Source organism: Sinocyclocheilus grahami, unplaced genomic scaffold (genome assembly GCF_001515645.1).
Source record: "Sinocyclocheilus grahami isolate Dianchi unplaced genomic scaffold, SAMN03320097.WGS_v1.1 scaffold38.1, whole genome shotgun sequence".
Lineage (NCBI taxonomy): Eukaryota > Metazoa > Chordata > Actinopteri > Cypriniformes > Cyprinidae > Sinocyclocheilus > Sinocyclocheilus grahami.
The window spans coordinates 171,177-185,561 of NW_015505217.1; the positions used below are offsets into that span (position 1 = coordinate 171,177).

General features: G+C 36.4%; 1 protein-coding gene across 1 annotated transcript in view; it reads left to right on the top strand.

The window, feature by feature from the left end:
• LOC107581805 (alpha-mannosidase 2x-like) overlaps window positions 1-14,385 on the top strand; it is a 38,334-nt gene that overhangs the window by 6,287 nt on the left and 17,662 nt on the right. The window contains exons 4-9 of the mRNA XM_016267456.1: window positions 1,566-1,823; window positions 3,667-3,811; window positions 6,954-7,125; window positions 10,374-10,501; window positions 10,636-10,809; window positions 13,408-13,594. Of these exons, the coding sequence (XP_016122942.1) occupies window positions 1,566-1,823; window positions 3,667-3,811; window positions 6,954-7,125; window positions 10,374-10,501; window positions 10,636-10,809; window positions 13,408-13,594 (1,064 nt within the window). The remainder of the gene's footprint in view (window positions 1-1,565; window positions 1,824-3,666; window positions 3,812-6,953; window positions 7,126-10,373; window positions 10,502-10,635; window positions 10,810-13,407; window positions 13,595-14,385) is intronic.

Genomic DNA, 14,385 nt, shown 5'->3' on the forward strand with positions numbered 1-14,385 from the left:
ACTACTAAATTAGCTAGTGAATAAGTCTCGGTGAGTGCTGGCTTTTTTCTGCTACAAAACCAAAGGCTTTTTTAAATGCAAAAACCGAATTATTAGGAAAATGTGTTGGTGTTCTTGTAGAAATTGCGTACAGGATGACACATGAATTAGCACGTTTTATGTGCTTCATATCATAAGCCTCAGGAAGAAAAAAAAAAGCACATTATGGAAATTCCGATATTGTTTGTATTCAAAGCCTGTACTAAATCATTTTTCAATTTGATTGTCTGTGAGCTTTGCACCGGCAAACACTTACAGCTTCTGTGACACTTGATATTAGTAATACTTGCTAAGGCAAGGGATTTGAAGAAACTCCCAATCCTAACTATTACGTTTTTACATGTAACTCATCCCTCACCCTTTGTACTACGGATCTGAATGGTACCTCGAATCATGCGCCGTGTTGGGGAGAGGTGTGCTATTACTTTTCTAAGCCATCAAACTTGTGATCCGCCTGGGAGATGATAAAATGGCAGAAAAAAAAATCCTGTGAATTTACTTTAAAGAAAGGATCTGAGACGTATCTAAGGACCGGAATATCATGTCTTTTGAAAACCTCTAGATTGAACGTCCTAGACAAATCTATCAAATATTATATATAATAAATGAATATATATATATAATTTTTATTTTATGTGTATTACTTGTATAAAAGGTATATGCTTGTATATAAGGAATATGTGAATAGCAATTGTGAGTAGGAATGTACCAGAAATTTCTTTCCAATAATTTTTTGTCGTCACGTTATGGCCGAAAACTGATAAATGGATGATTTTATACTATTTTGTCTTAATACATAAAAAAAAAAAATCACAAATTAAAATCAACCATTTACATTTTTGCAAGTGAATTTAAGCAACCTAACATTATAACATACAGTATAAAAAATAGATATACATTTTTATGGGCATTAGATATTATACAATGAGCATTAGAAAATGTTATACAAAATGTATTTATTTGCACTTATTTCAGATTTTTAAATGATTATATATGTTGTGATGGCTAAATTCACTTGCAAAATTTAAAATGGTTGATTTTAATTTGTGATTTTTTTTAATGCATTAAGACGAAATAGTATAAAATCGTCCATTTGTCAGTTTTTAGCCATAACATGACAAAAAAGAAACATCATAACATTGGTACATCCTCACTAGGGCTGCACGATAACTCGCATGCGATATTTAACGCGCATCTTGTCAGTAAAGCCGTTCTGTAATCAGCGGTAAATCTCCAAGCCCGCACGTGATGGAGATTTACCGCTGATTACAGAACGGCTTTACTGACAAGATGCGCGTTAAATATCGCATGCGAGTTATCGTGCAGCCCTAATCCCCACTCAGAATCGCTACTTAATAAAGTAAAAATCCAGTTTGTTAGTGATACTGTAGATGTGTTGCAGGTCAGCCAATGCCAGTCCTGTGTGCCTTGGTGTGTCACCCCCTCTAGAGAGCTCAGGTCAGTCATGTGATGTTGTAGATTGTGGTGGTAGATAGATTACACCTCCATCCCCCTGGTTTTTTCAGAGCCAGATTTCGGTGTTGCAGAACCGCATCGAGCAGCTGGAGCAGCTCCTGGAGGAGAACCATCAGATCATCAGCCACATCAAAGACTCTGTGCTGGAGCTCACCGACACGGGGGCCATCTCTCCCAGCGGACACCTCCCTTTCCGTAGCGCCAATGGCTCCTGGGTGCTGCCCTTTGATGGCAGGCCCACCTTTCTCTCCGTCCAGCCGCTGGATTGCCAGTTCGCACTGGGCCGCAGGAGCCAAACTGACCTGCAGGTGAGAATGAAAACAGCATCTCAGTGGGCTGAAGTGTGTGGAATGACTTGAATTTAATGCAGTGTTATCTGGGAGAGGCTTGCAGGGCGGCTTTGGGATTCACTTGTTGTGGTTACATCTGTGGTGCTCTGTTTGTGTTTCCTGGCTATCCTTGCCAAGGATTCCATCAATAATCACACAGTTTTGAGTCTCCAACTTTTACAGTTACTTTTGTAATGTCATTCAGTGTCAACTCATCCAGAGGTCGCCGGCTCAAATGTATGATTATGTCAGTATTTGTTCTGAAGAAAGATTAACATGTATAGTGATGAAAACCAAAATATTAAATGTTACGGATGTGTATTAACTGAGTAATCCACCGTTTTGTAGAGGGGGGTCAAAATGAAAAGTTTCACCTGAGAGTAGAAATGACTTCAGAAAGATGACCGAATCCTTGTTATTTTTACACAGAGATTGGTAGGTCTGTTAGTAAAATCGGTTGACTTTAGCAGGCTTTGTTGCATTATATGTCAATGGTGACCATTCAATAATGGGAAAAGGCACTTTTCCATTTTTTTCTCCCAAGTTTGGATGCCTGTAACTCAAGAATTATTAAAGATATCATTATGCCCTTTTAGAGACTGGGTCTTAAGAAACTTTACTTTTGGCATCTTCATTTTTAAGGCCCCGTATGGTTCAGTTCCAGATATACTGGGATCTAAATTTGGCTCCAGGAGTAAATGGTTAAATTGTACACATTTTCAGTGGTCAAAAACCAATTGTGGGACACTTTGCAATACAGATGATACTTTTTTTTTCTTTTAAAGAGGAATAAAAAGAACAAATAATGTTGAAACTAGAAACATATCTTGTATCAAACAATTGCATAGAACATGCATGTCTGGCAAATAAATATATTAAATATTATTTTTCCAAAAGTTTGCGTGCCTAAAATCAAAAATTTCATCTTAAACTGTATTGGCTGTTTTGGATATTTATCAGTTTTAATTGTTTCTGCTTGTTTTTGGTTTATTATTTTATTTTCAGCCTGTACTGGCAAGTAATATCAGTGGATATTAGTTGGCTAATTGTTTCTTCCCATTTTAGATTAGATTTAGATTCAGATTACATTTGCCATAACCACTCACTTAATTTTCTCCTAGTAATGCACAATATTTATCAGCATTTTTACAATTACTTCATTTTTAATCTTATTTTAAATTTAAATTGGTATTGGCCATTTTGGATTTTAGCTGCTGATATTGGATGTTTAATTGTTTCTGCCTATTTTTAGATCAGATTTAAATTACATTTGCCATCATCTAGCACTCACTTAAGGGGATATTGACATACTATGTTACAGATTTAACCATTTAAGAGCACTACTATTTTTTACATAATACTGGTTGTCTATAGTATAGTATACTATAGTATGACTTTCTCTAGTAAAGTAAATACTTGTTGCAGCTTTAATATGATTTTTCACATCCTCAGATACTTGGAATTTTTTTTGAGAAATATTTCGAGAAAATTCAACACACGTCTAACACCTGACATGTTTGTTGTGAACAGGCACTGTAAGACTCCATTGGGTGCGCTGTTATGCTTCAGGCTGTCACATCTACACTAAATACAGGTCCTGTGTCATCTGTCAGTTAAAGCAAATTGCCATGAGATGTAGTATTTATCAGGAAGTCCACAACATGCTTAGTTTTGTGGAAAATCACTGAATGTAACATTTTTTTGTCTCCAAGTGGAGGTTTTTGTAAAGATTTTTGGGAATTGTGAAGCGGATCAAGACGGATCCAGATGAATTCATGCAATAACATTCAAGACAATCTCTGAATTGTTTGCTTTGCCGCAGATGCTGGATGTATACTCCTTGCTGAGCTTCGATAATGTGGATGGAGGTGTTTGGAAGCAAGGCTTTGAGATCACTTACGAGCCCAACGAGTGGGACGACGAGCCTCTGCAAGTGTTTGTGGTCCCTCATTCGCACAATGATCCAGGTAGGGATTGAAACTTCATTCACAACCTATGAAGCCCTGGCCTGAGTTTACTTTTTCAGATTTGGGAATGATTCACTTCAACCCAGATAATTTTGAAAGAGTCAAAACTCAAGTCATAAACACAAAAGCTGTGCTTATATGTCAAGTAGTTGTCCTGCTATCGGATTTCATGCTACATGCATAATGCATTATATCTGCGGTCTGGAGTGTAACTTGTGTTTTGTGTTTTCAATTAGTCATGTAACTGGAACTGACAAAACACAAAACCACCATAAAAGTATCATAAAATATTCACTAATAATGTTTAAATCTGCCCTAGATCTCCGGTTAACAGCCCACTGAAGATGATTTTCATTGAATAAACGAATTCAATTTCAGTCTGTTTCATGGCTTCAGAAGTACACTAGCTGTATGGATCTTTATATAGCAATGCTATATAAATGCTAATGAGAATTAGCCCATAATCACTTCCTGTTGGTGACCTTTCGACTTGTTATTTTGATGATGCAAACCTACTTGAAGAGTTCACTTTCAGAGGCAGAAATTGAGAGGTATGAAGACTGTGAACAGCTCGCATAACTCTTATTTTTGATGTTAGCCAACAGCTGAGGTGGATGTGGGTAAATAATAATAATAATGCTGGATACAAAGAGGAATATAACTCAGAAGTCTTTATTAAAAAACTCTAACAGCAGCAGCTGTTCAGTCTCTTCCTCACAAGAGCATTCCCTTCGTTAAAGCTCAAATAGGAACAAATATTATCAACATCAAAATGTCATTATTAATAGACATTGACATGTTTAGATATTTATAATAAATTGGTAAAATTAAATAAGATGTAGTATATAGATATATTAAATGAATTATTATTACTATTATTAATTATACTATTAATTAAAATAATAATACACAAATTTGTCAAATTAATTTGAACTACTCTTATGATTTGTATTTAATATTAATTTGACATTAAGCATATTTCTTTACAAGCATGCAATTAGGGCTGGGCGATGATTCGATAACGATAATTATCGCGATATAATTTTCCTCGATAAAACAATATGAAGGGTTCGATAAATGTTCGATATAATGTTTATGCTCTAAAAGCGGAACGAAACAGCGCGACTTGTTTGAATTGCGCCACACGGACCGTTTATCCGCTCAGATCACAGTTTAAACTGCGCGCGGCGCGAGCTCACTAGAGCAGATGTGTTTTCTCAGTCATGCGAGCACTAAACAGCGCTGTGAGATCATCTGCTTGAATTCAGCGATGAACACAAATTACTTGGTGATTTAAAGGGGTCTAATGATGCGATTTCAATTTTTCCTTTCTCTTTGGAGTGTTACAAGCTCTTGGTGCATAAAGAAGATCTGTAAAGTTGCAAAGACTAAAATCTCAAATCCAAAGAGATATTCTTTATAAAAGTTAAGAGTCAGTCACGCCTACCTAAAACGCCTCATTCTAACCCGCCCCCACATATCTACGTCACGATGTGGGAAGATATGCCCATAATGCCGCCCAAAGGTTCACGCAAAGAAAGAAGGCGTAACTTTTATTCTCGCTGTAGTATTGTTGCTGCCGCCATGTCCTGAAGACGCTGTGTGATTCGTTGTGAAAGTGAAACTACTTTGTTTGGTCTTCCAAAAGAGGACGATATCTGCTTCGTCATGCCTAGAGCTGATCTGTGCTGGTCGCTGAGGAAATGCATCAACTTTCCCTGTGGATCGCCGGATCGGCTTTCACCGTGGACGAAGCAGAGTCCAGCCCGGGGTCGTCACATGTGGTTGCCGAAAGCCTGCCGGCTGCTCCATTGTCGAATCCGCCGGCCGTTCCTCACTCTAGTCTAGACCGCTGGCCTCTGCTCACTCAAGCCCACCGGCCGTTCCTCACTCAAGCCCGCAGGCCTCCGCTCACTCAAGCCAATAATTTATTCCTGTGATGCAAAGCTGAATTTTTCAGTGTCACATGATCCTTCAAGAATTAATTCTAATATGCTAATTTGTTGCTCAAGAAACATTTCTTATTATTATCAACGTTGAACACAGTTGTGCTGCTTAATATTTTTGTGGAAATCATGATTTCTTCAGGATTCTTTGATGAGTAGAAAAAGTAAAAGAACAGCATTTATTTGAAATAGAAATCATTTTTATCATTAAATGTCTTTCCTGTCACTTTTAATCAATATAATGTTTTTTTCATAAATAAAAGTATTCCATTTCTTTTAAAAAATGGGACACTACTTTTGAACAGTAGTGTATGTATCCTAATTTGGATATTTTGTTAAAGACAAAATGCTGTACATATTCTAATTGGAGCATTGGCTGCTTTTGTGATAGCTTAGCTTGCATACATTTCATTAAGCAACCTAAACATTTTTCAAAGTTTCAATCTCTACTAGAATGTTTTCACCCTTCGTCCTTAAGTGGATGTAACATTTTTCATTTTGTTTTAGTTGTTGATGCAGCATCCTCAGTCTAGCACCTAGCAATGCATATCCGAAAGAGTTGTGCAGGTAAAGTGGGTCAGTTACTGGGCTTGCATTTTGCAGCATTGGCACAATTTGTGAAGCACCTTAAGAGAAACACAATGAGTTTCAGCATCACCCACAGGACAGATAAGTTTCGCGAACCCCTGCAGTTGGCATTTTTTGCAGCATTATGAAAGAACGAAGAATCTAATACTTTAAAGTCAGTGACCCGATTCCCTGTTGTTTTATTGGGGTCAGTACTGTCACTGGTCTTTGTGGTGCTATGCATTTAATGCAGATTGCATAATACTGAACATGTTCCCTATATGTTTCAATCAGTCTACCGCGACTCGAAATGTCTTTCTGTCATTCTGAGGGTCAGCGCGGATCTGTTGTTCCAGCGCTGACAAAAAGATTAGATTTTTTTACAGCCTAGCAGTGCCTCTGAATAATGAACAGACAGTGTTATTTTGAACAGGTTGTTCTTCAGGGAACGAAATGCGGCCAAATGGCTGTGCTTCTTATAAACTTTTCAGTGTTTTATTAAAAGAGCATTTGTTTTTAGCACATACTGTATTGTCACTTCATTCCGTTGTGGCAGAACTACATCTGATCTGTTTGCCGTCCTTGGATGGTTTTAACTGACTTTGTACTGCACTTCTTTTTTGTGACAGGATGGATCAAAACATTTGACAAGTACTACAATGACCAAACCCAGCATATCTTTAACAACATGGTGGTGAAACTGGCCGAAGATCCTCGCAGGAAATTCATTTGGTCGGAAATCTCGTTCTTCGCCAAGTGGTGGGAAAGCGCAGATGTACATAAACAAGAGGCAATGCGCAAGTGAGTAATGTTTTATGTTAAAGGGATAGTTCACCCAAAACTGAAAATTCTGTCATTAATTACTCACCTTCATGTCGTTCCAAACCCTTTGTTCATCTTCGGAACACAAATTAAGATATTTTTGATGAAATCAAAAGAGACAGCAGTGCAACTGACACGTTCCAAGGCCCAGAAAGGTAGTAAGGACATTGTTAAAATAGTCCATGTGACATCAATGGTCCGCCCCCCCGAACGTCGTCCCCCGCCACCCCTGAAGGTCAAGTTAATTTTATTTAATTATATTTTCTCTGTAGCGCAAGATCACAACAGAAGTCATTTAAAGTTACCTTTCTTATAGAACATGTACACTTTTTTAATAAATCTGCATAAATGTCAACAATTCTGTGTTTTTCTGTCAATATGGGGTGCTGTGTGTACATTAATGAGGAAAAAAAATTAACTTAAATGATTTTAGCAAATGGCTGCAATATAACAAAGAGTGAAAAATTTAAGGGGGTCTGAATACTTTCCGTACCCACTGTATATACCTTGTTCTTTTATTAAGCAAACTAAATAGCCTTATGTTATTTATCTTATTTACACGACGGCATGTCATTTCGGTCTCTACATTATGGTTGCGCTCTCTGTATCACGCACAGCGGAGTTCCGCCCCGTGCGCACACACATACACACACACACGTGCGCACACTCCCACTAGTATTTGTAAATATTAAGCCGCAAAACGACTATTAAATATGAATTCTGCGTGTCTCTGTGTTAATGAATGGCGCAGACGCACGGTTTTGTTTACCACTGGTACTGAAGGCGCTTGACGCTTGCGGTGATTTTAGCGTCTGCTGCCTCACTAAATGAGGACATAAATACATGAACAACATCTCCAGAACTACTCTGAGAGTCACTTCATGAGCATTTGACCGCTTCATTTGAGTAAAACTGTCGTAAAAAATGGAAAAAATAAAACATTTCATAGGGCCCTAAACATGTAATTTTTGTTAAACTTTTAATAAATTGATGTTAAATTGTTTAAGTTTCATGATTTTAATTCATTAGACATGATTTTTGATTAATAAAATTTAATTTAACCATTAAACAGGAGTCCAGAAAAAAAAAAAAAAAAAACGGAATACCACCCCCCACCCCCCTCAAAGCCGTAAACCTAGGGGAAACACTGAACGTGCATCGAAGACTGACATGGAAGCAGTGTTCATTTTGACAGCAAATTTTGATTTAGTTTAATTTATAGTCTTTTGACTAAAATGGCATTTAGTTTTAGTCATTTTAGTCATCTGAATTGTTTTTAGTTTTAGTCTAGTTTTAGTCGACTAAATATCATAAGATTTTAGTCGACTAAATCTACAGTAATTTTAGTCGGCTAAAATCTAATGGGTTTAGTTACAGTGCATTTATTAAGCATTTCTCTAAAATTTCCAAACTCATTATATAGGTTTGATATTAAGGTTTTATCATGATAGACACCGATTTAACTGCGGTGACACAACATGCCTTTATGTTCAAATTAATTAATTAGGACTACTAAAGTTTTTCAGGCAAGAGCAGTGCGTGATTTTCTGTCTTTCTGTTGTTGCTTGATTAACATCAATGACTCGGACAATAGCAACTAAATTAGGCTGCTGTCCCTTTAAAACCGAATGCACGGCTGCAATGGATGCAATGTACTGATACACGTTCTCCCTACTGTTTACGTTCACTTAAGACGTAATCAACTGTGTTTACATGAGTACTCGTCAAACTGACAATTCGACATAATTTTGTGTGTAATTCTCCGTTCATGCCACGCGAAAGAGTACTCGCGCGCTGTGAGATGCGCTTTCTGTGTGTGTGTGTGCTTCAGTGTCTGCACTCAGAAAACCGCACCGAATTGAGTTCTCTCTTGCGTCGTAAGATTTATCCATATGTCTGTTCTTCTCTTACTCCCATATATAGACATTTTGTCAATGTCCCGCCAGTTCATATGTACGCATCTAACCTCTGAACCAGATTCGTCCCTCCCTAACATTTTCGTCTCGTTTTTATTCATTGACGAAAATGTCAATAGATTTACGTCATAGTTTTTGTCATTCCAAAAGAGTTTTAGTTCGTTATCGTCTCGTTGTCGTCTGTGAAAAAAATGTTGCTGACAAAAATTATGACAATTATTCGTCAACTAAATTAACACTGCATGGAAGAAAATAAATGGTTGAATAAAGTTGTTTTTGTTTTCTTTGCGCACAAAGTATTCTTGTAGCTTCAGAAAATTGAGTCTGAACCACTGATGTCACATGGGCTATTTTATCGATGTCCTTACTACCTTTGCTGTCTATGCAGGGTCAGAGAGCTCTCGGATTTAAATATCTTCATTTGTGTTTTGAAGATAAACAAAGGTCTTACGGGTTTGGAATAACATGAAGGTGAGGAATTAATGATAGAATTTCATTTTAGGGTGAGCTATCCCTTTAAATAAAATTTGAAGTTAAAAAATATGATGTTAAAATTGTTCAATTTAAAAATCAAACTTGACTATTTTTGTCTTAGTTTTTCTTCATAATCGTTCATCAAAGCTGGCTCTACCCTTGAAAAAAAAATCACTTTAAAGAAATTAATAAAATACTTTTATTCAGCAAGGAGGATGCATTAAATTGATTGAAAGTTACAGTAGAGACATTTATAGTGATATATATGTATAAAATCAAAGAATATTGAAAAACAAAATGTATCACAGTTTCCATAAATATATTGAGCAGCACAACTATTTTCAACAATAAGAAATTGTTCTTGAGCAGCAAATCAGTGTATTAGAATGATTTCTGAAGAATCATGTGACACTGAAGACTGGAGTAATGATGCTGAAAATTCAGCTTTGCATCACAGGAATAAATTACCTGTGTTTTAAATAATATTAAAATAGTAAACAGTTATTTTAAATTTAATCATATTCCATCCAATTCACAATCCAATCAATTCCCGACTGTGCCGCTATGGAAATCACTTGGAAAATGTTACATTCAGAATGAAAAATGGGTCTCTGCAGTGTTGGTTGTTCAGTGCCCTCATTCTGTCTTTTGTGCTTAGATTCAGTCCCTCATGCTCACTCTTGATCAGTTCATCTTCTTAACTCAGTAATCCGCTGAAGGTTAATTAGTCTAGATGCTCCTTATAAACCCTGATCTAATGTCGTAGATTTCCTCACCTCATCTTGTGAACAGTGCTTTAAATTTTAAGAATTCTTTCTAAACCCTTTTTTCTTTCAGGCTGATCCTTAGCGGACAGCTTGAGATGGTGACGGGAGGCTGGGTCATGACGGATGAGGCCAGCGCTCACTATTTCGCCATGATCGATCAGCTGATTGAAGGCCATCAGTGGCTAGAGAAAAATCTGGGTAAGATTGTTTTATAAATGGTGTGGCTTGCTTAGCAATTAGCGCATTTGTTCTAGATGTGGGCGATGCGGGTTTAATTTGAAAAGTGGCTCCTTCAGATTGGTTTGGAATATTTAATCGGTGTGTTACTGCAGGTGTGACCCCTCGCTCAGGCTGGGCCGTTGATCCGTTCGGGTACAGCGCCACGATGCCTTACCTACTGAAACGGGCAAACATGAGCAGCATGCTGATCCAGAGGGTCCATTACTCCATCAAGAAGCACTTTGCTGCCACACGGAGCCTAGAATTCATGTGGAGGCAGACCTGGGGTAAATGACTACAAAAACATGCATTGACATTTAAATATATTTGTTATATTTCAAATCATTGTTATTACACATTTAGACATTTGAGAATAAAATACCTCCCCGGTACTTTCAAGTTTCTTTTATTTTTATATTTTCAATTTTCATTTTAATTAAGGCTGGGCAAGTTAATGTGTTATTATCGCGTTAATGCATTAATTAATGAACGCTGACAATTATTTAATCGTGCATTAACCATTCGTTAGTCCTTTGCTCGCTGGCTCTGAATACGCATACAGACAAACCATGGGTCACAGGAGGGGTGGGATGTTGATCGGTACTGGCTTGGGATGGGCAGCATCATGCGTCTCAACCAATGAGAGCATTTGCGGTGGGCCTAGACTGCAGCAGTGCTTGCATGAAATTCTTTAGGCGAAGCATCAACATTCACAAACCACTGTTCTCTGTTATTTTTAACAGAAAAGAATGCAACGTGCTCGTAATCACGACTTCATAATTGGGGAAACAGGAAGTTTTCGATAGCACGTGAAGACAGCAGAGAAGCCTCTCGCTCATCACAGTGGAGTGCATCATTTTGTTAACTTTGTGGTTTATTATTTTGAGTTGTTTGGGACGCGGTAACTCACGGCCCTCTCACAATATATTGCTTTACAGAGCTATCACTCTTGCTGCTCAGAAATGTTCACGCAATCGTGCTGCAGGTATCATAAGTTCTGCACTTCGGCGCGGTTAGCGCTCACACTCACTGATCTATATATAACTGAACCTCGCTCTGGCCCACTTCTTCCAACCGAGCCAGGGCCGGCTAAACGAACCGTGCCCGAGCGCAGCACGGAGCAATCATACTAGTCAAACGAACCGGGCTTTGGGAGTCAAACGTGCTCGGGCACAGTTAAGATTGCCTAGTGTGAGTACACCCTTATTCTCCCACATCCCGCACATGAGTGTCTACCCGCCCGCACCTGCACTCGCCCATCAAGTGTTGTCCCGCTCCGCACTCTGTTGCGTTGGGTCCCGCGATCGTGCAGGTCTCTAATCGGAAGGTGTCTGTTATAATGTTATGATCGAGGTTCTGGACTCTGAGCATAACTTGTTTTTCTATAACAAACTATTAAATATTTTCTATAAAACGTTAACGCCCAGGCAGTGGCAAATAGCTTTGGTTTTATATTTAATTTGATTACATTGTTTAATTTGAGATTTACAAGAAATATTTGAACTGCTGCTATGTAAAAGGAATACTGCTGTAAAAAGCACCTTATTTGTTTAAAGTGTTTGCAAACCAAATGTTATTGCACTTTTGTTCATATAGCAGTACTTTTAAATGAAAAAAGTGCACAATACACTACTTTTGAATTCATTATTGAATTTGGTGCATTACAATGTGATTAATCGCAGAAAATCATGCGATTAATCACGATTAAAAATGTTAATCGTTGCCCAGCACTAATTTTAATTGTAGTAAAAAAAAATTATTATTTTTTTTTTTTATATTTTTGTTTAATTTTTTTATATTTCTGTTTAGCTTCATTTATATTTTGATTTTTTTAGTACTTCACTTTAAAATCATTTTATTTCAGTTTGTTACCAAGGCATTTTTTTTTCAATTATTTAAGGTTACTTTTTATTTAATATTTTAAATGCATTTTTATTTTAGTTTTAGTAATTTTAGTATTTAAACTTATTTTATTTTAGTTAGTTGCCGAAGCAACATTTCTCTTTTTTTGTTGTACATTTTTAAGGTTACCTTTTTGGTGTGATATTTTAAATTTATTTTTATTTCAGTTTTAGTAATTTTAGTATCATTCTAATATTTGTATTTTACTTTACTTCAGCTTTATTTCAATTAATGTAAATTATTTTTAATAATCTTAGTATAAGTTATTTAGTATTAACAGTTTAAACAACATTAAGAAATGAATATATATATATATATATGTATTTATTTTTAATATCTATTTTTTATTTCTTTTTTTTATTGCAATAACAAAAACAATTGTTTAATAGTGTTAATTGTTTGGTTAATTACAGCACTGCTTATTAGTGGTGCTTGATCATCTGGCACTTTTATGTTTTAGATATGAATGATATTTCAAATTGAGGAGAAGGGTCTTGTTACATTTCTTAGTGATCAAACGTATGATTTTCTCTCATTCGGCAATGAAAAGATCCCTTAAGAGTCTCATTGAACCATATAACGAATATCATACTTTAGGCATGTGTACTTTTGACTTCTACATATAACATATACATATGTACATATTAACACTCTAGAAACTGTAAAAACAGCTCCTAAAACACATTAGGAAGCACTCTCGCAACTAGTCAAACAAACAAAAAAAACTAGCATCATGACGGTGTGTTTTGCATGTGCAAGGATCACTCATATTTCTTAAGAAAATTTAAAATTCTAGTTAATAACTATAATAGACCAGAATATAGTGTTTGTAATCATTAATTACATGTTGGAAAGGCTTTAAATGTCTAATGAAGGTTTCGGAAAACACTTTTGAAAGCTTTGCTAAGGAGTCTTGCCAACCCATCTTAGTGGCTTAGAGACCAACACATCAAAGTTTATTTATTTCATTTCTTTATTTTCAGATATTGAATCAGGCACAGACATGTTCTGCCACATGATGCCATTTTACAGCTACGACGTGCCTCACACGTGCGGCCCAGACCCCAAGATCTGCTGCCAGTTTGATTTCAAGAGGCTGCCGGGCAGTCGAGTCAACTGCCCCTGGAAGGTGCCGCCCCGAGCCATCACAGATGCCAACGTGGCCGAGAGGTGAGGCGGTAGGACTGATTGTTATGAAACCAGGGAAATAATTTGATTCGGGGGAGTTTACCCAAAGAATGTATGTAGGTTAATTTCCTGTGTTAGCCAACAAAATTAATTTGTCCATCACCCAGCTGGCACCAGCTGTATTTATATGGGTTGCGCTTGAACTGGGCTCGAACCCAAATCCACCGCTCTCTTGCTCTGCAGAAGAAAACCTGGATATTACAAGCTTGTAGCAATTAATTTGCACCTGTCATTACACTTCAGAGATCTTTCAGGTTTACTGGAATAGGCAAAGGGTTGTATTGGTACACATTTAGCTTCACAAGTCATTTCCTTCAAAATGTTCAAACGTGTTTTCTTACTTTCATATGACTAGACATTGATCTGCTCGGATGAAAACTAGGGCATTTAAGTATCATTTATTTAACTAAGATATGAATGATAAAAAATCATATTAATTTATGTACAATTAAAATAACAAAAGAATTATATAACAACTCATTTTTAAAAATGTGTTCATTGTAAAATGTATAATATAATTTTCTTTTATATAGTTGTATTAATTATATAAAATTATTACAGGAATATGAAAAAACAGCAGTATTGTGAAATATTATTAAAAAAATAACTTTTCTATTTTTAAAATGTGAATCCTTCAGATCTTTGATGGAATCGAAAGTTCAAAACAACAGCATTTTTTTAAACATTATAAATGTTCATACATGTCTGTTTTGATCAATCTGTGTGTCCTTGCCCAGTAAAATTATTAATTTCTTTCTGAAAAAACAAACAAA